Consider the following 22,424-nt stretch of genomic DNA (forward strand, 5'->3'; position numbering starts at 1 on the left):
CCTTGACCTTTCCCTCCTGGCCAGTCCTTGGCCATTCCCTCCTGGCATTTCCTTGGCCATTCCCTCCTGGCATTTCCTTGACCATTCCCTCATGTCCATTCCCTCCTGACCATTCCACCTTGACCATTCCTTGACCTTTCCCTCCTGACCTTTCCTTGACCTTTCCTTCCTGGCCTTTCCTTGACCTTTCCCTCCTGGCCTTTCCTTGACCTTTCCCTCCTGGCCAATCCTTGGCCATTCCCTCCTGGCATTTCCTTGATCATTCCCTCATGTCCATTCCCTCCTGACCATTCCTTGACCTTTCCCTCCTGGCCTTTCCTTGACCATTCCCTCCTGGCCATTCCTTTATCTTTCTCTCCTGACCTTTTCTTCCTAGCCATTCCTTGATCTTTCCCTCCTGGCCTTTCCTTGACCTTTCCCTCCTGACCATTCTCTCCTTGACCTTTCCACCCTGACCATACCTTGACCTTTCCCTCCTGACCATTCCCTCTTGACCATTCCTTGACCTTTCCCTCCTGGCCAGTCCTTGGGCATTCCCTCCTGGCATTTCCTTGACCATTCCCTCCTGACCATTCCACCCTTGACCTTTCCCTCCTGGCCTTTCCTTGACCATTCCATCTTGACCATTCCTTGACCTTTCCCTCCTGGCCAGTCCTTGGCCATTCCCTCCTGGCATTTCCTTGGCCATTCCCTCCTGGCATTTCCTTGACCATTCCCTCATGTCCATTCCCTCCTGACCATTCCACCTTGACCATTCCTTGACCTTTCCCTCCTGACCTTTCCTTGACCTTTCCTTCCTGGCCTTTCCTTGACCTTTCCCTCCTGGCCTTTCCTTGACCTTTCCCTCCTGGCCAATCCTTGGCCATTCCCTCCTGGCATTTCCTTGATCATTCCCTCATGTCCATTCCCTCCTGACCATTCCTTGACCTTTCCCTCCTGACCATTCCTTGACCTTTCCCTCCTGGCCTTTCCTTGACCATTCCCTCCTGGCCATTCCTTGACCTTTCCCTCTTGACCTTTCGCTCCTTGACCTTTTCCTGCTGGCCACACCCTGCTCAGTCTCTGGGCGGCTGCCAGGCCGGGTCACGTGCACAGGGGGTGGCGAGCGGAGCGCGGGTCGGCGGAGGCGGGAGGGCCGGGGTCGCGCACGGCGGGGAGCGCGACGTCATGACGTTGGTGGAGGCGCGCCGGCGACTCCGGTGACGTTCAAAGAGCGCGACGGAGAGAGAAAGAGACAGAGAAGAGAGAGAATGGTGAGAGGAATATATAATTTAATCCAATGTATTAAATATAAACACATTCGGAGAGAGAAATAGCGAGAGAGGAGAGAGACACACACAGAGGGAGAGCGAGAGAGAGAATGGTGAGGGAAATATATAATCTAATCCAATATATATATATATATATATATATACACACACACTCAGAGAGAGAGATAGAGAGAGAATGGTGAGGGAAATATATAATCTAATCCTATATATATATATATATATATACACACACACTCAGAGAGAGAGAGAGAGAGGGGAGAGAGATAGAGAGAGAATAGTGAGGGAAATATATAATCTAATCCTATATATATATATATATATATACACACACACTCAGAGAGAGAGAGAGAGAGGGGAGAGAGATAGAGAGAGAATAGTGAGGGAAATATATAATCTAATATATATATATATATATATACACACACTCAGAGAGAGAGAGAGGGGAGAGAGATAGAGAGAGAATGGTGAGGGAAATATATAATCTAATATATATATATATATATATATATATATACACACACTCAGAGAGAGAGAGAGGGGAGAGAGATAGAGAGAGAATAGTGAGGGAAATATATAATCTAATATATATATATATATATATATATACACATACACACTCAGAGAGAGAGAGATAGAGAGAGGGGATAGAGAGAGAATGGTGAGGGAAATATATAATCTAATATATATATATATATATACATATATACACACACTCAGAGAGAGAGAGAGAGAGGGGGGGGAGAGAGATAGAGAGAGAATGGTGAGGGAAATATATAATCTAATCCAATATATATATATATATATATATATACACACAGAGAGAGAGGGGAGAGAGATAGAGAGAGAATGGTGAGGGAAATATATAATCTAATATATATATATATATACACTCAGAGAGAGAGAGGGAGAGAGAGAGAGAGAGAGATAGAGAGAGAATGGTGAGGGAAATATATAATCTAATCCAATATATATATATATATATATATACACACACACACTCAGAGAGAGAGAGAGAGAGAATGGTGCGGGAAATATATAATCTAATATATATATATATATATATATATATACACACACTCAGAGAGAGAGAGAGAGAGAGGGGAGAGAGAAAGAGAGAGAATGGTGAGGGAAATATATAATCTAATCCAATATATATATATATATACACACACTCAGAGAGATAGAGAGAGAATGGTGAGGGAAATATATAATCTAATCCAATATATATATATATATATATACACACACACACTCAGAGAGAGAGAGAGAGGGGAGAGAGATAGAGAGAGAATGGTGAGGGAAATATATAATCTAATCCAATATATATATATATATATATATACACACAGAGAGAGAGGGGAGAGAGATAGAGAGAGAATGGTGAGGGAAATATATACTCTAATATATATATATATATGTACACACACACTCAGAGAGAGAGAGAGAGGGGGGGGGGAGAGAGAGAATGGTGAGGGAAATATATAATTTAATCCAATATATTAAATATATACACCCTCAAAGAGAGAGAGGAGAGAGACACACAGGGAGAGAGAGAACAGTGAGGAAAATATATAATCTAATCCAATATATATACACACTCAGAGAGAGAGGGAGAGAGAGATAGTGGTGAGGGAAATATATAATCTAATATAATAAATATATACAGAGAGAGAGAGATAGTGGTGAGGGAAATATATAATCTAATCCAATATATTAAATATATACACCCTCAGAGAGAGAGAGGAGAGAGGTACACAGACGGAGAGAGGGAACAGTGAGAAAATATATAATCTAATCCAATATATATATATGTACACACTCAGAGAGAGAGGAGAGAGTGGTGAGGGAAATATATAATCTAATATAATAAATATATACAGAGAGAGAGAGAGAGAATGGTGAGGGAAATATATAATCTAATCCAGTATATTAAATATGTACACCCTCAGAGAGAGAGAGAGGGGAGAGACACACAGAGGGAGAGCGAGAGAGAGAGTGGTGAGGGAAATATATAATCTAATATAATAAATATATACAGAGAGAGAGGGAGAATGGTGAGGGAAATATATAATCTAATATAATAAATATATACACAGGTGAGAGAGGGGGAGAGGGAGAGAGAGAATGGTGAGATAGATATATAATCTAATATAATAAATATATACACAGATGAGGGAGAGGGAGAGAGAGGGAGGGAGAGAGAGAATGGTGAGGAAAATATATAATTTAATATACTATATATACAGAGAGAGAGAGAGGGGGAGAGACAGAGAGAGAATGGTGAGGAAAATATATAATCTAATATAAATATATATACAGAGAGAGGGAGAGAGAGAATGGTGAGAGAAATATAATATAAATATATACAAAGAGAGAGAAAGAAACAGAGAATGGTGACAGGAATAATAATCTAATATAGGGGCAGCACAGTGGCGTAGTGTGTAGCACTGCTGCCTCACAGTGCCGAGGTCCCGGGTTCGAGCCCGGCCCTGGGTCACTGTCCGTGTGGAGTTTGCACATTCTCCCCGTGTTTGCGTGGGTTTCGACCCCACAACCCAAAGATGTGCAGGGAAGGGGAATTGGCCATGCTAAATTGCCCCTTAATTGGAAAAAATGGATTGTATACTCTAAATTTATTTTTTTTAAATACTAATGTAATATAGAGATATATATACACACAGAGAGAGACAGGGGGGAGATAGAAAACAGAGAAGAGAATGGTGAGAGAAATATAATATAATCTAATATATGTGTGTATATAAACACAGGGGGGGGGAGAAAACAACAATGGTGAGAGAGAGAATATAATATATATTCACAGAGAGGGAGGGGGAGAGAGAGAGAGAACAGAATATTGAGAATAACAGAATAGAATATAGAGAGAGAGGGAGTGTGAGAGGGGACAGAAAGAGAGAAAACAATGGTGAGAATAATAGAATAGAATACATAAATATAGACATATACACAGAAAGTGGGGGGGGAGAGAGTGAGGGAAAACAGAACAGATTGGTGAGAGAAAGAATAATATAATAAATATATACAGAGAGAGAGGAAACAGAACGGTGAGAATAATAGAGAGAGAGAAAGAGAGAAAATAATATACAGGGAGAGGAGCCTGGGTTGGGCAGAGGGGGTGTAAAAGGTGGGGGGATTGGGGTTAGGGAGAGGGCTGGGGGTTTGGGGAGATGGGCTAGGGAGGTGGTGGGGAGGGGGTGGGGAGATGCATTGCAGCACTTCCCATGCAGTACTGAATGAGTGCTGCATTGCAGCACATCGCGTGCAGTACTGAGCGAGCACTGCACTGCAGCATTCCCGTGCAGTACTGAGTGAGTGCTGCATTGCAGCACTTCCCGTGCAGTACTGAGCGAGCGCTGCATTGCCACACTTCCCGTGCAGTACTGAGCGAGCGCTGCATTCCCGCACTTCCCGTGCAGTACTGAGCGAGCGCTGCATTGCCACACTTCCCGTGCAGTACTGAGCGAGCGCTGCATTGCCACACTTCCCGTGCAGTACTGAGCGAGCGCTGCATTCCCGCACTTCCCGTGCAGTACTGAGCGAGCGCTGCATTGCCGCACTTCCCGTGCAGTACTGAGCGAGTGCTGCATTGCAGCACTTCCCGTGCAGTACTGAGCGAGCGCTGCATTGCCGCACTTCCCGTGCAGTACTGAGCTAGCGCTGCATTGCAGCACTTATAGAAAGCAAAGAGTGGGGATTAATGGGTGTTTCTCTGGTTGGCAATCAGTAGCTAGTGGTGTCCCTCAGGGATCTGTGTTGGGCCCACAATTGTTCACAATGTACATAGATGATTTGGAGTTGGGGACCAAGGGCAATGTGTCCAAGTTTGCAGATGACACTAAGATAAGTGGTAAAGCGAAAAGTGCAGAGGATACTGCAAGTCTGCAGAGGGATTTGGATAGGTTAAGTGAATGGGCTAGGGTCTGGCAGATGGAATACAATGTTGACAAATGTGAGGTTATCCATTTTGGTAGGAATAACAGCAAACGGGATTATTATTTAAACGATAAAATATTAAAGCATGCTGCTGTGCAGAGACCTGGGTATGCTAGTGCATGAGTCACAGAAAGTTGATTTACAGGTGCAACAGGTGATTAAGAAGGCAAATGGAATTTTGTCCTTCATTGCTCGAGGGATGGAGTTTAAGACTAGGGAGGTTATGTTGCAATTGTATACGGTGTTAGTGAGGCCACACCTGGAGTATTGTGTTCAGTTTTGGTCTCCTTACTGGAGAAAGGACATACTGGCACTGGAGGGTGTGCAGAGGAGATTCACAAGGTTAATCCCAGAGCTGAAGTGGTTGGATTATGAGGAGAGGTTGCGTAGACTGGGACTGTACTCGTTGGAATTTAGAAGGATGAGGGGGGATCTTATAGAAACATTTAAAATTATGAAGGGAATAGATAGGATAGATGCGGGCAGGTTGTTTCCACTGGCGGGTGACTGCAGAACTAGGGGACATAGCCTCAAAATAAGGGGAAGTAGATTTAGGACTGAGTTTAGGAGGAACCTCTTCTCCCAAAGGGTTGTGAATCTATGGAATTCCTTGCCCAGTGAAGCAGTTGAGGCTCCTTCATTAAATGTTTTTAAGATAAAGATAGATAGTTTTTTGAAGAATAAAGGGATTAAGGGTTATGGTGTTCGGGCCGGAAAGTGGAGCTGAGTCCACAAAAGATCAGCCATGATCTCATTGAATGGCGGAGCAGGCTCGAGGGGCCAGGTGGCCTACTCCTGCTCCTAGTTCTTATGTTCTTATGTTCCCGTGCAGTACTGAGCTAGCGCTGCATTGCATCACTTCCCATGCAGTCCGGGCGAGCGCTGCATTGCAGCACTTTCCATGCAGTACTGAGCGAGCGCTGCATTGCAGCACTTCCCATGCAGTACTGAGCGAGTGCTGCACTGCAGCACTTCCAAAGCAGTACTGAGCGCGAGCTGCATTGAAGCACTTCCCACGCAGTACTGAGCGAGTGCTGCATTACAGCACTTCCCGTGCAGTACTGAGCGAGCGCTGCATTGCAGCAGTTCATCTGCAGTATTGGGTAAGTGCTGCATTGCAGCACTTCTCATGCAGTACTGAGCGAACACTGCATTGCAGCACTTTGCGTGTAGTACTGAGCGAGCGCTGCATTGCAGCACTTCCCATGCAGTACTGAGCGAGCGCTGCATTGCAGCACTTCCCGTGCAGTACTGAGCGAGCGCTGCATTGCAGCAGTTCATCTGCAGTATTGGGTAAGTGCTGCATTGCAGCACTTTTCATGCAGTACTGAGCGAGCGCTGCATTGCAGCACTACCTGTGCAGTACTGAGCAAGCGCTGCATTGCAGCAGTTCATCTGCATGGTGGTTAGCATAAATGCTTCACAGCTCCAGGGTCCCAGGTTCGATTCCCAGCTGGGTCACTGTCTGTGCGGAGTCTGCACGTCCTCCCCGTGTGTGCGTGGGTTTCCTCCGGGTGCTCCGGTTTCCTCCCACAGTCCAAAGATGTGCGGGTTAGGTGGATTGGCCAGGCTAAATTGCCCTTAGTGTCCTAATAAATAAGTTTAACGGGGGGTTGTTGGGTTAGTGGTATAGGGTGGATACGTGGGCTTGAGTAGGGTGATCATTGCTCGGCACAACATCGAGGGCCGAAGGGCCTGTTCTGTGCTGTACTGTTCTATGTTCTATGTTCTATGATCTGCAGTATTGGCTAAGTGCTGCATTGCAGCACTTTTCATGCTGTACTGAGCGAACGCTGCATTGCAGCACTTCCCATGCAGTACTGAGCGAGCGCTGCATTGCAGCACTTCCCATGCAGTACTGAGAGAGCGCTGCATTGCAGCACTTCCCGTGCAGTACTGAGCGAGCACTGCAGTGCAACACTTCCCATGCAGTACTGAGCGAGTGCTGCACTGCAGCACTTCCCATGCAGTACCGAGCGAGCACTGCATTGCAACACTTCTCATGCAGTACTGAGCGAGTACTGCATTGCAGCACTTCCCGTGCAGTACTGAGCGAGCGCTGCACTGCAGCACTTCCAACGCAGTACTGAGCGCGAGCTGCATTGCAGCACTTCCCTTGCAGTACTGAGCGAGTGCTGCCTTTCAGCACTTCCCGTGCAGTACTGAACGCGAGCTGCATTGCAGCACTTCCCATGCAGTACTGAGCGAGCGCTGCATTGCAGCACTTCCCGTGCAGTACTGAACGAGTGCAGCATTCCAGCACTTCCCGTGTAGTACTGAGCGAGCGCCGCATTGCAGCAGTTCATCTGCAGTATTGGGTAAGTGCTGCATTGCAGCACTTTTCATGCAGTACGGATCGAGCGCTGCATTGGAGCACTTACTGTGCAGTACTGAGCGAGCGCTACATTGCAGCACTTCCCGTGCAGTACTGAGCGAGCGCTGCATTGCAGCACTTCCTGTGCAGTACTGAGCAAGCGCTGCATTGCAGCAGTTCATCTGCATGGTGGTTAGCATAAATGCTTCACAGCTCCAGGGTCCCAGGTTCGATTCCCAGCTGGGTCACTGTCTGTGCGGAGTCTGCACGTCCTCCCCGTGTGTGCGTGGGTTTCCTCCGGGTGCTCCGGTTTCCTCCCACAGTCCAAAGATGTGCGGGTTAGGTGGATTGGCCAGGCTAAATTGCCCTAAGTGTCCTAATAAATAAGGTTAATGGGGGTTGTTGGGTTAGTGGTATAGGGTGGATACGTGGGCTTGAGTAGGGTGATCATTGCTCGGCACAACATCGAGGGCCGAAGAACCTGTTCTATGCTGTACTGTTCTATGTTCTATGATCTGTAGTATTGGGTAAGTGCTGCATTGCAGCACTTCCCATGCTGTACTGAGCGAGCGCTGCATTGCAGCACTTCCCATGCAGTACTGAGCGAGCGCTGCATTGCAGCACTTCCCATGCAGTACCGAGCGAGCACTGCATTGCAACACTTCTCATGCAGTACTGAGCGAGTACTGCATTGCAGCACTTCCCGTGCAGTACTGAGCTAGCGCTGCACTGCAGCACTTCCAATGCAGTACTGAGCGTGAGCTGCATTGCAGCACTTCCCGTGCAGTACTGAACGCGAGCTGCATTGCAGCACTTCCCATGCAGTACTGAGCGAGCGCTGCATTCCAGCACTTCCCGTGTAGTACTGAGCGAACGCTGCATTGCAGCAGTTCATCTGCAGTATTGGGTAAGTGCTGCATTGCAGCACTTTTCATGCAGTACTGATTGAGCGCTGCATTGGAGCACTTCCTGTGCAGTACTGAGCGAGTGCTGCACTGCAGCACTTCTCATGCAGTACTGAGCGAGCGCTGCATTGCAGCACTTCTCATGCAGTACTGAGCGAGCGCTGCATTGCAGCACTTCCCGTGCAGTACTGAGCGAGCGCTGCATTGCAGTAGTTCATCTGCAGTATTGGGTAAGTGCTGCATTGCAGAACTTCTCATGCAGTACTGAGCGAGCGCTGCATTGCAGCACTTCCCAGGCAGTACTGAGCGAGCGCTGCATTGCAGCACTTCCCGTGCAGTACTGAGCGATCGCTGCATTGCAGCACTTCCCAGGCAGTACTGAGTGAGCGCTGCATTGCAGCACTTCCCATGCAGTACTGAGCGAGCGCTGCATTGCAGCACTTCCCAGGCAGTACTGAGCGAGCGCTGCATTGCAGCACTTCCCAGGCAGTACGGAGAGAGCGCTGCATTGCAGCACTTCTCATGCAGTACTGAGCGAGTGCTGCATTGCAGCACTTCCCAGGCAGTACTGAGCGAGCACTGCATTGCAGCCCTTCCCATGCAGTACTGAACGTGTGCTGAGCTGTCAGAGGTGCTGTCTTTTTGGATGAGGCATAAAAACCGAGGCACCGTTTCGTACCTTGGGTAAATGCTATACTCTCCCCGCCCCCCCTCCCCAATGAAAGAGGCAATTTAGCCTGGCCAGTCCACCTACCCTGCACATCTTTTTGGGTCAGAAAGCCGAACTACATCAAATATTCAGAGGGGTGCGCAAACATTTGGTCAAAGTGGTCAGTGAGTGTGTGGTCCGGAGGGGAGAGTTTTGAACTATGGGGGGGGGGGGGCATAGTCTCCTTGGGAGGGACTGGCCAGACGTGAGAAGCTTGTTCCGCCCAGCGGGTTGTGAATCTTGGGAATTCTCCACTCCAGAGGGAATGGGTTGTTCAGTCATTGGGTGTATTAAATACGGAGGTGGATAGATTCTCCTGACGCTGACAGATACTGAGATCAGGCAGGAAAGTGGGGGTGGAAGGTCAGCCATGGTCTGACTGAAATGGAGGAGGTGGATGGGCCACTCCCGCTCGTTTGCACCTTTGAAGAGGTTTTAGGGAGGGAATTCTGGCGCTCGGGGCCGAGGCTGATGGAGGGATAGCCAGCAATGAAGTGATATAAATCAGGAACGCACAAGGGGGCGGCACTGCGGCGCAGTGGTTAGCACTGCTGCCTCACGGGGCCGAGGGCCCAGGTTCGATCCCGGCTGTGGGTCACTGTCCATGTGGAGTTTGCACATTCTCCCCGTGTCTGCGTGGGTCTCACCTCCACAACCCAAAGATGTGCAGGGTAGGTGGATTGGCCATGCTAAATTGCCCCTTAATGGGCAAAATTACATTTTGTACTCTAAATTTATTTAAAAAAGGAATGTGTAAGAGGCTGGAATTGGGGGAGAGCTGAGCTCTCGGAGAGGGAATAGGAGATTCCTGTACAATTGTACCCAACGTGTCGATGCTTTTAGGGAAGGATTGTAGGAAGTTGGGGGGGAAGGAATGAAACCTGCACTAAAAACCCCAATTTCTCATCTTCAGGTAGCGAGGAAGTATGAGAGATAACACCCAAGGAAGGAAACACGGTGGGTACTCTGGTCTCCAACTCGACACCCCATCACCCCCAAGGCAAGAGCAACCTTGTCCCGGTCAGAGAATGGACTTCACGGGGCGAAGGGAGAAGACTCGATCGGCCGAGGGCTGGTTCCAGGATCACACGGGTTTCAAAGGCGCTTCAAACTCGACGGAAGGGCGGGCGCAGAAAGATGGAAGCCACTCCTTGGGGCATCACACCACCTGGAACAACCTGTTGAGGAAAAGAAAAGCCATCTTTGACGAGCTGTCGGAAAAAGGGGCGAGCGACTGGGGCACGGCTTCTGACTGGGAGGCTGCGGAGTGCAGCGTCCCGTGCGAGAACGCCACAGACACCAGGGTCAGTGCCAAACGAATGGAGAAAAATTGTAACTTTACTCACGACCGTACGCGCTGCAGCCGCTACGCCCTGGGTGGAGGAGCAGATCACCGAGGGGGTGGGTGCAAGATGGCGCCGGCGGCTAAACCATGCAGAAGCCTGAAGAGGAGGCGATTCCGGAAGAGGTGGAAGCTGATGCAGGCCTTCCACATGCTCCTGTATCGCCGGATTTCTCCCTTGACGTTCCACTGGAGGATCTGGAACCTGTCCAGGAAGAGGAGGGTGCTACAGCCTCACGGAGCCAAGCACAGCCAGTCCGACGCCGCTGGCCAGCCGGGGGTTGAAGGATCCGAGAGCGCGGCCAGCGCTCGGCCACGGGAATGGGGAGCCTGCCCGAAGTATCCGGAGGAAGGTAAGGTGTTCCGGGCCGGGCGCCCGGGTGCCGCCAGCCCGTGCTCGGACAGCCGCGTGGATGCCCGTTCGCCCGAGGGAAACAGACACCAGTGGCTGAAAGCTGGAAGCAGAAACTCGACCGTGAGGCTCCAGGGCCCGACGCCGCTCGCCACTTATCAACCCTTGCCCAAGGATCTCAGACTCGTGGGTCAGGCCGGCGCCTTGGAAAGTGCCGGCAAGCGGAGCGCAGCATCCGTCCCGTTCCGGGGGAGCTCCCCCGCCGATTCCGCAGAGAAACCGAAGACTGCCTCGAGCACGTCCGTGCAGACCAACAGCCACGGTTCGGCAGGACTCGGCAGGAAGCTGGCTAGCATGGACCTCGGGGAGAATGTGCACCAGCCGCAGGGTGCAAGGCTGTCGGGCAAACTGTTCCTGGACCGAGGGCACCCCTTGTATTCCCGCTACGTGGCACGGCAGAAGGACGCGCTGCAGGTTTGCCGCGATGAAGCCGGCGGAGACACGTCCGCCCACGGCTCGAGCCTCCTCGGCGCCCAGGAGCAGGCGAGAGGACTTCCGTCCGGCCGTGCGAAGCCAGCAGAGACCAGCGTCTCCGTCGGCCAAATCCCATTCAGTGGCGTTGGAGGTAACAATGTGTTTGGGGAAAGATTCGGCGCATTGTATTGTCTGAATGGGATGAATGTACTGAATGGTGTTGCGGTGTGTGCTATAGTGACCAGACGATACAAACACGCCGGTACATTGGCTGAACATGCCCACTGACACTTTGAAATTGAAGCTAGAATGTATAATTTAGCAGGAGTGGGCCATTCGGCCCCTCGAGCCTGCTCCGCCATTCAATAAGATCATGGCTGATACTGTGGACTCGGCTCCACTTACCCGCCCACTCACCTTAATTCCATTACCATTCGCCCCCTCGAGCCTGCTCCGCCATTCAATACGATCATGGCTGATGTTACTGTGGACTCGGCTCCACTTACCCGCCCACTCACCTTAATTCCTTTACTGTTCAAAAAATCTATCTACCTTTGCCTCAGAAACATTCAATGAGGTAACCTCACTGGGCAGGGGATTCCACAGATTCACAACCCTTTGGGTGAAGAAGTTCCTCCTCAACTCAGTCCTAAATCTGCCCCCCCCTTATTTTGAGGCTATGCCCCCTAGTTTCACCCGCCAGTGGAAACAACCTGCCCGCATCTATCTTATCTATTCCCTTCATAATTTTAGATGTTTTTATAAGATCCCCCCTCATCCTTCTAAATTCCAATGAGTCTAGTCCCAGTCTACTTAGTCTCTCTTCATAAGCCAATCCTCTCAACTCCGGAATCAACCTAGTGAATCTCCTCTGCACCCCGTCCAGCGCCAGTACCTCCTTTCTCAAGTAAGGAGACCAAAACTGAACACAATACTCCAGGTGTGGCCTCACTAACACCTTATACAATTGCAACATAACCTCCCTAGTCTTAAACTCCATCCCTCTAGCAATGAAGGACAACATTCCATTTATCTTCAATTACCTGCTGCATCTGCAAACCAACTTTTTTGCGATTCAAGCACAAGGACACCCAGGTCCCTCTGCACAGCAGCATGGTGCAATTTGTTACCCTTTAAATAATGGTCCATTTTGCTGTTATTCCGACCAAAATGGATGACCTCACATTTACCAACATTGTATTCCATCTGCCAGACCCTTGCCCACTCACTTAAACTATCTCTATCCCTCTGCAGACTTTCAGTGTCCTCTGCACACTTTACTCTACCACTCACCTTAGTGTCGTCTGCAAACTTGGACACATTGCCCTTGGTCCCCAACTCCAGATCATCGATGTAAATTGTGAACAATTGTGGGCCCAACACGGATCCCTGAGGGACACCACTAGCCACTGATTGCCAACCAGAGAAACACCCATTAATCCCCACTCTTGGCTGTCTGTCAGTTAACCAATCCTCTGTCCATGCTAATACATCACCCGTAACGCCGTGCACCTTTATCTTATGCAGCAGCCTTTTGTGCGGCACCTTGTCAAGTACCTTCTGCAAATCCAGATACACCACATCTACCGGTTCCCCGTTGTCCACCGCGCTCGTAACGTCCTCAAAGAATTCCACTAAATTAGTCAAACATGATCTGCCTTTCATGAACCCATGCTGCGCCTGCCCAATGGGACAATTCCTATCCAAATGTCTCATCTGATAGATTCAAACATTTTCCCCACTACAGAAGTTAAGCTAACCGGCCTATAGTTACCCGCCTTTTGTCCACCTCCTTTCTTAAACAGCGGCGTCACATTTGCTGTTTTCCAATCTGCCGCAACCATCCCAGAATCCAGTGAATTTTGGTAAATTATCACGAGTACATTTGCTATTTCCCCCCGCTATCACTTTCAGAATCCTCAGATGCATTGCATCAGGGCCAGAAGACTTGTCTACCTTTACCTCATTAGCTTGCCCAACACTATCTCCTTCGTGATAATGATCGTATCTACGTCCTCACCTGCCATAGCCTCCTTGGCAAGAATTATTGGCATGTTATTTGTGTCTTCAACTGTGAAGACCGACACAAATACCTGTTCAATGCCTCGGCCATTTCCTCATTTCCCATTATTCAATCTCCCTTCTCATCCTCCAAAGGACCAATGTTTACTTTAGCCACTCTTTTCCTTTTTATGCATTTGTAGACAGTTTTGCTATCTGTTTTTATATTCTGAGCTAGTTTAATCTATCTTACTTTTATTTATAGCTTTTTTCATGGGTTTCTGTTGACCTCTCTCTCTCTCTGCTATTTAAATGAACTCTCTCCTCTCTCTCTCTGCTATTTAAATGAACTCTCTCCTCTCTCTCCCCGCTATTTAAATGAACTCTCTCCTCTCTCCGCTATTTAAATGAATTCTCTCCTCTCTCTCTCTCCGCTATTTAAATGAACTCTCTCCTCTCTCTCTCTCCGCTATTTAAATTAACTCTCTCTCTCTCCGCTATTTAAATGAACTCTCTCCTCTCTCTCCGCTATTTAAATGAACTCTCTCCTCTCTCTCTCTCTCCACTATTTAAATAAACTCTCTCCTCTCTCTCTTTCTCTCCGCTATTTAAATGAACTCTCTCCTCTCTCTCTCCGCTATTTAAATTACCTCTCTCTCTCTCCGCTATTTAAATTAACTCTCTCCTCTCTCTCCGCTATTTAAATGAACTCTCTCCTCTCTCTCTCTCTCTCTCCACTATTTAAATAAACTCTCTCCTCTCTCTCTTTCTCTCCGCTATTTAAATGAACTCTCTCCTCTCTCTCTCTCTCCGCTATTTAAATAAACTCGCTCCTCTCTCTCTCTCTCCTCTATTTAAATGAATTCTCTCCCCTCTCTCTCTCTCTCCGCTATTTAATGAACTCTCTCCCCTCTCTCTCTCTCCGCTATTTAAATGAACTCTCTCCTTCTCGCTCTCTCTGCTATTTAAATGAACTCCCTCTCTCTCTCTCCGCTATTTAAATGAACTCTCTCTTCTCTCTCCGCTATTTAAATGAACTCTCTCCTCTCTCTCCGCTATTTAAATGAACTCTCTCCTCTCTCTCTCTCCGCTATTTAAATGAACTCTCTCTTCTCTCTCTGCTATTTAAATGAACTCTCTCCTCTCTCTCCGCTATTTAAATGAACTCTCTCCTCTCTCTCTCTCCGCTATTTAAATGAACTCTCTCCCCTCTCTCTCTCTCTGCTATTTAAATGAACTCTCTCCTCTCTCTCCGCTATTTAAATGAACTCTCTCCTCTCCGCTATTTAAATGAACTCTCTCCTCTCTCTCTCTCCGCTATTTAAATGAACTCTCTCCCCTCTCTCTCTCTGCTATTTAAATGAACTCTCTCCTCTCTCTCTCCGCTATTTAAATGAACCCTCTCCCCTCTCTCCCTCCGCTATTTAAATGAACTCTCTCCTGTCTCTCCGCTATTTAAATGAACTCTCTCCTCTCTCTCTCTCCGCTATTTAAATGAACTCTCTCCCCTCTCTCTCTCTCTCTGCTATTTAAATGAACTCTCTCCTCTCTCTCTCTCCGCTATTTAAATGAACTCTCTCCCCTCTCTCTCTCTCTCCGCTATTTAAATGAACTCTCTCCTCTCTCTCTCTCTCTCTGCTATTTAAATGAACTCTCTCCTCTCTCCGCTATTTAAATGAATTCTCTCCTCTCTCTCTCCGCTATTTAAATGAACTCTATCCTCTCTCTCTCTCTCTCTGCTATTTAAATGAACTCTCTCCTGTCTCTCCGCTATTTAAATGAACTCAATCCTCTCTCTGCGCTTTTTGAAATGATGCAGTTCCCGTTTTCAGACCACGATTGAATGTGGGAGCTGCATGCCGCACTCTCCAGGGGTGGGACCGAAACATAACCGTCTCCTCGTTCATCTCTGTTCTTTTCACCAATCACCTCAAACTCTCTGCTCCTCGATTCTTCTGCCAATGGAAACAGATTTTTGTCCATATGGGCTCCTGCCCTGTCCTAGTTTTCAACAGCACAGTCAGCACGGCGACACAGTGGTTAGCACTGTTGCTTCACAGCTCCAGGGTCCCAGGTTCGATTCCCGGCTTGGGTCACTGTCTGTGCGGAGTCTGCACGTCCTCCCCGTGTCTGCGTGGGTTTCCTCTGGGTGCTCCGGTTTCCTCCCACAAGCCCCGAAAGACGGGCAGTTAGATCATTTGGACATTCTGAATTCTCCCTCTGTGTACCCGAACAGGTGCCGGAATGTGGCGACTAGGGGCTTTTCACAGTAACTTCACTGCAGTATTAATGTCAGCCTACTTGTGACAATAATAAAAATGATTATTATTAAGCGAGCCACTCGGTTCCGTGGCAATCAGGGAATAAATTTGACCGTGGGCAGCAAGGTAGCACAGTGGTTAGCACTGTTGCTTCACAGCTCCAGGGCCCCAGGTATGATTCCCGGCTTGGGCCACTGTCTGTGCGGAGTCTGCACGTTCTCCCCGTGTGTGCGTGGGTTTCCTCCGGGTGCTCCGGTTTCCTCCCACAGTCCAGAGATGTGCAGGTTAGAAGGATTGGCCGTGCTAAATTGCCCCTTAGTGTCCAAGAAGGTTAGGTGGGGTTACGGGGATGAAGGGGATAGGGTGGTGGCATGGGGCTTAAGTAGGGTGATCTTTCCAAGGGCCGGTGCAGACTCGATGGGCTGAATTGCCTGATTCTGCACTGTAAATTCTATGAAAAATCTCTGGGACCGTTCTCATTAACCTTTTCGGGCCCCTCGCTAAATCCTTCCTTTAAGTCCCAGAATTGGACACACTACTCCATGCCGCACAAGTGTTTTATAAAACCTCATCATAACTTTCTTGCTTTTGTACTTTCTGCCTCTCTTAGGAAAGTCCTGGATCCGGTATTCCTTATTAACCACTTATCTCTGGTTTAACCCCTCATTTACTCTCATTGGTTTCTCATTCCCAGCTGAGACCTGGTTTGTTCACATGAATGCCTGTTACTTGGAGAATAACTTGTTAATCAAACATTGGACATTAGTTGAGATTGACCGGTGCCTATCAAAACTAGCTTAGTGTCTGCGTGTGCTGTCTTAGGAAAAATATTGGAAAGGATTCTGAGAAATACAATTTATGAATATTTAGAAAAACATAGTTTCATTAACGATAGTCAGCATGGGGCCTCACGGTAGCATGGTGGTTAGCATCAATGCTTCACAGCTCAAGTGTCCCAGGTTCGATTCCCGGCTGGGTCACTGTCTGTGTGGAGTCTGCACGTCCTCCCCGTGTGTGCGTGGGTTTCCTCCGGGTGCTCCGGTTTCCTCCCACAGTCCAAAGATGTGCGGGTTAGGTGGATTGGCCACGCTAAATTGCCCGTAGTAAACCAAAAAGGAAAATAAAATAAATAAATGCGTATAGGAACGCAGTCGCAGTTGCCTCTGACGGTCCCTTTGTTTAGGAACAGCCTTCAATACTGGATTAGGTAAGCCTTGAAAGAGTTACAAGCACTTTGGCCAATAGTAAGAACCGATCATGCCGTGGAGGTGTCATTAGCTACCTTTCGAATGAATATTACCATTTTACTAAACTCTTCGGCTGCACACGCATCACCATAAAACGTGCAGTAATGGCACGTTTCCGTCTTTGGGCTGGTAGTTTGTAGGGTTCCTTATTCACGCGAGGCTTTGTCCTTATGTCCATGGACACCAGCTAAACTTCAGGTTTTTTTTAACATCAACTCTCTCATCCCCATATTTACACCAGACACAAACTGAAACATTTCAGAGTCATCACAGCATCCACTGTTTGTGCACGGCCTTTGAAAAGGAGCAGAACTTCCTCCAGCTTCAAACTCAGTTCCTGCGACACCTGGCCAGGGTACCTCTTCATCACAGACCAGTACAGGGCCCCGCTTGTCACCCGACGAGAACAGGCCAACGTGTTTGACACTGGGATCAGAGAGTGAGCTTGAATCCACCCAGTCACCCCGAGGCGTTGGAGATTAAACGAGCTCTCACCCCACTGCGGAACGTCAGTCCCGATTGCCTTGTGCAAAGGTCACGACTTCACAAGATGGCAACAGACCAGTGGTAGACTGCAGGTTTATCGAGTGGTTGCTGGTGGGGGGGGGTTTGGCCAGGGTACGGCAGGAGTGTGTGTCGGAGGACAGCACGGTGGCACAGTGGGTTAGCACAGCTGCCTCACGGCGCCGAGGTCCCGGGTTCAATCCCGGCCCTGGGTCACTGTCTGTGTGGAGTTTGCACATTCTCCCCGTGTCTGTGTGGGTTTCACCCCCACAACCCAAAGATGTGCAGGGTAGGTGGATTGGCCATGCTAAATTGCCCCTTAATTGGAAAAATGAATTGGATACTCTAATTTTAAAACATAGCAGGGGCAGCAGGGTAGCATGGTGGTTAGCATAAATGCTTCACAGCTCCAGGGTCCCAGGTTCGATTCCGGCTTGGGTCACTGTCTGTGTGGAGTCTGCACGTCCTCCCCTTGTGTGCGTGGGTTTCCTCCGGGTGCTCCGGTTTCCTCCCACAGTCCAAAGATGTGCGGGTTAGGTGGATTGGCCATGCTAAATTGCCCGTAGTGTCCTAATAAAAGTAAGGTTAAGGGGGGGGGGGTTGTTGGGTTACGGGTATAAGGTGGATGCGTGGGTTGAGTAGGGTGATCATGGCTCGGCACAACATTGAGGGCCGAAGGGCCTGTTCTGTGCTGTACTGTTCTATGTTCTATAAAGGAGTGTGTGTCGGGCAGAGTGTGATGTAACCGCAGTCAGTGGGGAATCACTTTGATGTTTAATTGTGTTTTATACCTGAAGGAGACGCAGATTGGCACGGTGGGGGGAATCCCTCCCTCCCTCCCTCCCTCCCTCTGGCACTGAGTCTCGGTTCCAGAAACAAGTGATAGCAGACTCGCTCCGCGCACAAACACGATTGGGAATGAGGACACACCGGCTCAGGCCAATCTCAACCACACTGAGAAATGGAGAAGCTGAGATCGGGGAAGCGAAAGTGTGGATGTGGGAAGAGACAGACTGAGCCAGTCCAGCAGCTCTAATAGTTAGTGGCAGCGCAGGATTGGCAGCCTGAGTGTTCACGACACGAACATGAAACTACAGCGCGATCAGAATAAAACATTCATCACAGAATCATAGAATTTACAGTGCACAAGGGGGCCATTGAGCCCATCGGGTCTGGACCAGCCCTTGGAACGAACACCCTACATAAGACTACACCTCCCCCCTATCCGCGTAACCCCGAAACCCCACCGATCCATCAGGTACGGTTAGAATACAGTTAGAATCAGAGTGAAACATTCCATCAGGTACAGTTTAATACAGTTAGAATCACAGTGAAACACTCCATCAGGTACAGTTTAATACAGTTAGAATCACAGTGAAACATTCCATCAGGTACAGTTTAATACAGTTAGAATCACAGTGAAACACTCCATCAGGTACAGTTTAATACAGTTAGAATCACAGTGAAACATTCCATCAGGTACAGTTTAATACAGTTAGAATCAGAGTGAAACATTCCATCAGGTACAGTTTAATACAGTTAGAATCACAGTGAAACATTCCATCAGGTACAGTTTAATACAGTTAGAATCAGAGTGAAACATTCCATCAGGTACAGTTTAATACAGTTAGAATCACAGTGAAACATTCCATCAGGTACAGTTTAATACAGTTAGAATCAGAGTGAAACATTCCATCAGGTACAGTTTAATACAGTTAGAATCACAGTGAAACACTCCATCAGGTACAGTTTAATACAGTTAGAATCAGAGTGAAACACTCCATCAGGTACAGTTTAATACAGTTAGAATCAGAGTGAAACATTCCATCAGGTACAGTTTAATACAGTTAGAATCACAGTGAAACATTCCATCAGGTACAGTTTAATACAGTTAGAATCAGAGTGAAACATTCCATCAGGTACAGTTTAATACAGTTAGAATCACAGTGAAACACTCCATCAGGTACAGTTTAATACAGTTAGAATCACAGTGAAACATTCCATCAGGTACAGTTTAATACAGTTAGAATCACAGTGAAACACTCCATCAGGTACAGTTTAATACAGTTAGAATCACAGTGAAACACTCCATCAGGTACAGTTTAATACAGTTAGAATCAGAGTGAAACATTCCATCAGGTACAGTTTAATACAGTTAGAATCACAGTGAAACATTCCATCAGGTACTGTTTAATACAGTTTGAGGAAAACATTGTTATGGGCCAGGGGTTAATAACTCCGAAATGTATTATGAAGCCCATGTGACCTATAATTTTTAACACAGTTAGAATCAGAGTGAAACATTGGCAAGGACGAGCGTAAGAACCTTCACTTCATTTATGATTCATCAAACTTCCTCGGTTCTTTTATCAAAACAAAGTTTATTATAAGAATGTAGTTAACATATATCAAACACTGAGCAAGAATTTGTTATCCATTACAAACATGAGAAAACACACAACAGCTACTGTAATCTATGTATATAACTCTCAATGAATCCCCCTTAACTGTTCCAATTCAATAACACAATCCAATAAACCAAAACCCCTTTCAAGAACGTGGCCCAGCACACTGTATTCTCACTTCAATGGGGCTGGTCCTTTCCCTCCGATCCAGCCTCCAACCAGCAGACTCCAAACTCCTTCCGGAAGGCAGCTATATCTTTCAGGTTCCCAAGGCAGTTTGCCACACCCAATTTGCTTTTAGTTCACTGCCACAGCTTTAAAATGGAAACAGGGAAGCAATGCTTTTTTTCTTCTGCAGTCCAAAGCAGCAAACGGAAACTGAAACCCAAACACTAAACCCCCTCTCACCTGACAGCCACAGCCCAGCTCCACCCACAAATGACATCACTGAAGCCGTGCTACAAGCCATGTGGTCAAATAAAACCTTTCTTAAAGGGACGCTCACATGACACATTCCATCAGATTCAGTTTGATAGTTATAAGCCGAGTGAGGCATTCCAGCAGGTTTAGAGAACGTTATAGTTAAGCTTTCATTAATCTTCGCCCCATCTTGTTCCTTGAAATGGATGCAGGTTCCGTGCGAATGTGGCATTTATCGGTTTCCCACACCCGACATGTTGATGATGATGCGCCAAACTTTCATGTCGCTGCCGTTAATCTCTGCTCCTGGAGGAAATTGGCCAGTGTTTAGCCCTCTGCATGCCGTAGTCTGTGTGTGGTCCGTGTTATTGCTACTGATCTAGTTTCTTCTGTGCTTCGCAATGACGTTGCAGATATGCTCGGCGTGAACGGGCACCCTCAGTGCGACCCCGATGAAGTCCCACCCTCGGACGGCAGCACCCAGTGCAAGCGCACCGTCGGAGACGACAACGGCATTGTCATCAGTCACGTGTGCAGCATTGGCTCGCAGATGGTGGAGCAGCTGTTTGGCGACGAGGAGGACAGTGGCGAGGGCAGCTCGGCGGGCATCGGCAAGCACAAGCACGATTCCGACGGTCAAGCAAGCGCCGCTGGAGAACTGGAGGCTGAAGGAGCCGCATCCACGCACTCAAAGAGCGGCGATCGAGCCAGTGCAGCCCACGTGCCGGCGATGAGCAGTGAGCATGTAGCTTGTGTTCATGGTAAGGGCTGTTTACAGTGACCTGGCTGTGATCGGACCAAGCTCCCATCTGCTAACATCAGTGCTCACTCCTTTGGGCAAGTTGGCCATTGTTTCCTTCGCTGAACCGTACCCAGTGACCCCACCCTCACTGCCACATTGTTACCACCCCCTAGGCTAGTGTGCGGTCAATTCCAAGCCCACTGTGCTCGGAGTCTCAACACAATTGAATAATTCTTTTTTAAAATAAAGTTAGAGCAGCCAAATCTTTTTTGTTTCCAATTTAAGAGGCCATCCACCTACCCTGTACGTCCCTTTGGGTTGTGGAGGTGGAGGGGGAGGGGGGGGGGGGGGGGGGGGGGGGGGGGCGAGACCCACGCAGACACCACACAGACAGTGACCCAGGGCCGGGATTCGAACCCGGGTCCTCGGCGCCATGAGACAGCAGTGCTAACCACTGCGCCACCGTGCCGTCCCTATTAACCAATAGTTCTTAGAAAAAAAACAAACGCCTTTGGCCCAATAATTACACTCACCAGGTTTGTAAGTTTAAACACAATTACTGTTTATTTACAACAAGAACTAGCATGAAATAAGCAGCAGATAGTTAACTATTATCTAATTTCTAATTCCCCGCTTTAACTTGCTTTCCCCCCCCCCCCCCATACACACACAGATAAGCAGACAAAGACAGAGGGTGACGAAAGGGGTGAAAAAGTAAGTAAAAGGGAAAAAGAGTCTTTGTTTCGGAATGGTTTTCCAGCACCTCACTCCTTTTCAAAGTTTGCTTTCCGTTCGAGGCTTTACTGTAGATGCATTCAGGTCTCTGTAGTTTCAGGAATACAACACTCACGGTCTTTCCGGAGAGAGAGAGAGAGAGAGAGAGAGAGAGAGAGAGGGGGGGGGGGGGGTGGGGGCACGGGGGTGGGTGGTCCTGGTCTTTTGTCTGCAGCCTGCAGTGGCTTTCCCGTAGATTGATTCATTCGGGTTCTCAGTAGCTTCAGGAATCCAGCACTCAAAAGGGCGGCACGGTGGTGCAGTGGTTAGCATTGCTGCCTGACGGCGCCGAAGACAGACCCGGGTTCGATCCCGGCCCTGGGTGGTTGTCCGTGTGGAGTTTGCACATTGTCCCCGTGTCTGCGTGGGTTTCACCCCCACCAGCCGAAGATATGCGGGTTAGGTGAATTGGCCACGCTAAATTGACCCTTAATTGGGAAAACAAAAGAATTGGGTACTCTAAATGTTTTTTAAAAGGAATACGGCACCCCCTCTTACTGGAGTGGAAGGGAAAGCAGGTCCTTGCCCTTCTGTGTCTCAGACCCTACCGCTCCCTCAGGTCTCGGAGAACCATCCCACTGGGATAGAATCCAATCACCACCCATCTCTGGGCAGAGTGCGGCCTTTTTGGCCAATTCACTGGCCGCCAGCCAGCCAATCAAACCGAGTCCCACCCCCATCTCTCTGCTACCGAGAAGTCTGAAGCTCCTGTTCAAAGTAGCAGAGTCGAGCAGAGTGCTCTCTCCTGTAAC

General features: G+C 48.3%; 1 protein-coding gene across 1 annotated transcript in view; it reads left to right on the forward strand.

Moving 5' to 3' along the window:
• The first annotated feature begins 1,201 nt into the window (after nucleotides 1–1,201).
• The window catches only part of LOC119958349, a 52,262-nt gene continuing 31,039 nt past the window's right edge, over nucleotides 1,202–22,424 (forward strand). The window contains exons 1-3 of the mRNA XM_038786797.1: nucleotides 1,202–1,253; nucleotides 10,064–11,469; nucleotides 20,570–20,917. Coding sequence (XP_038642725.1) covers nucleotides 10,077–11,469; nucleotides 20,570–20,917 — 1,741 coding nt within the window. The 5' untranslated portion in view covers nucleotides 1,202–1,253; nucleotides 10,064–10,076. The remainder of the gene's footprint in view (nucleotides 1,254–10,063; nucleotides 11,470–20,569; nucleotides 20,918–22,424) is intronic.

Source organism: Scyliorhinus canicula, chromosome 29 (assembly GCF_902713615.1).
Source record: "Scyliorhinus canicula chromosome 29, sScyCan1.1, whole genome shotgun sequence".
Taxonomy (NCBI): Eukaryota; Metazoa; Chordata; class Chondrichthyes; order Carcharhiniformes; family Scyliorhinidae; genus Scyliorhinus; species Scyliorhinus canicula.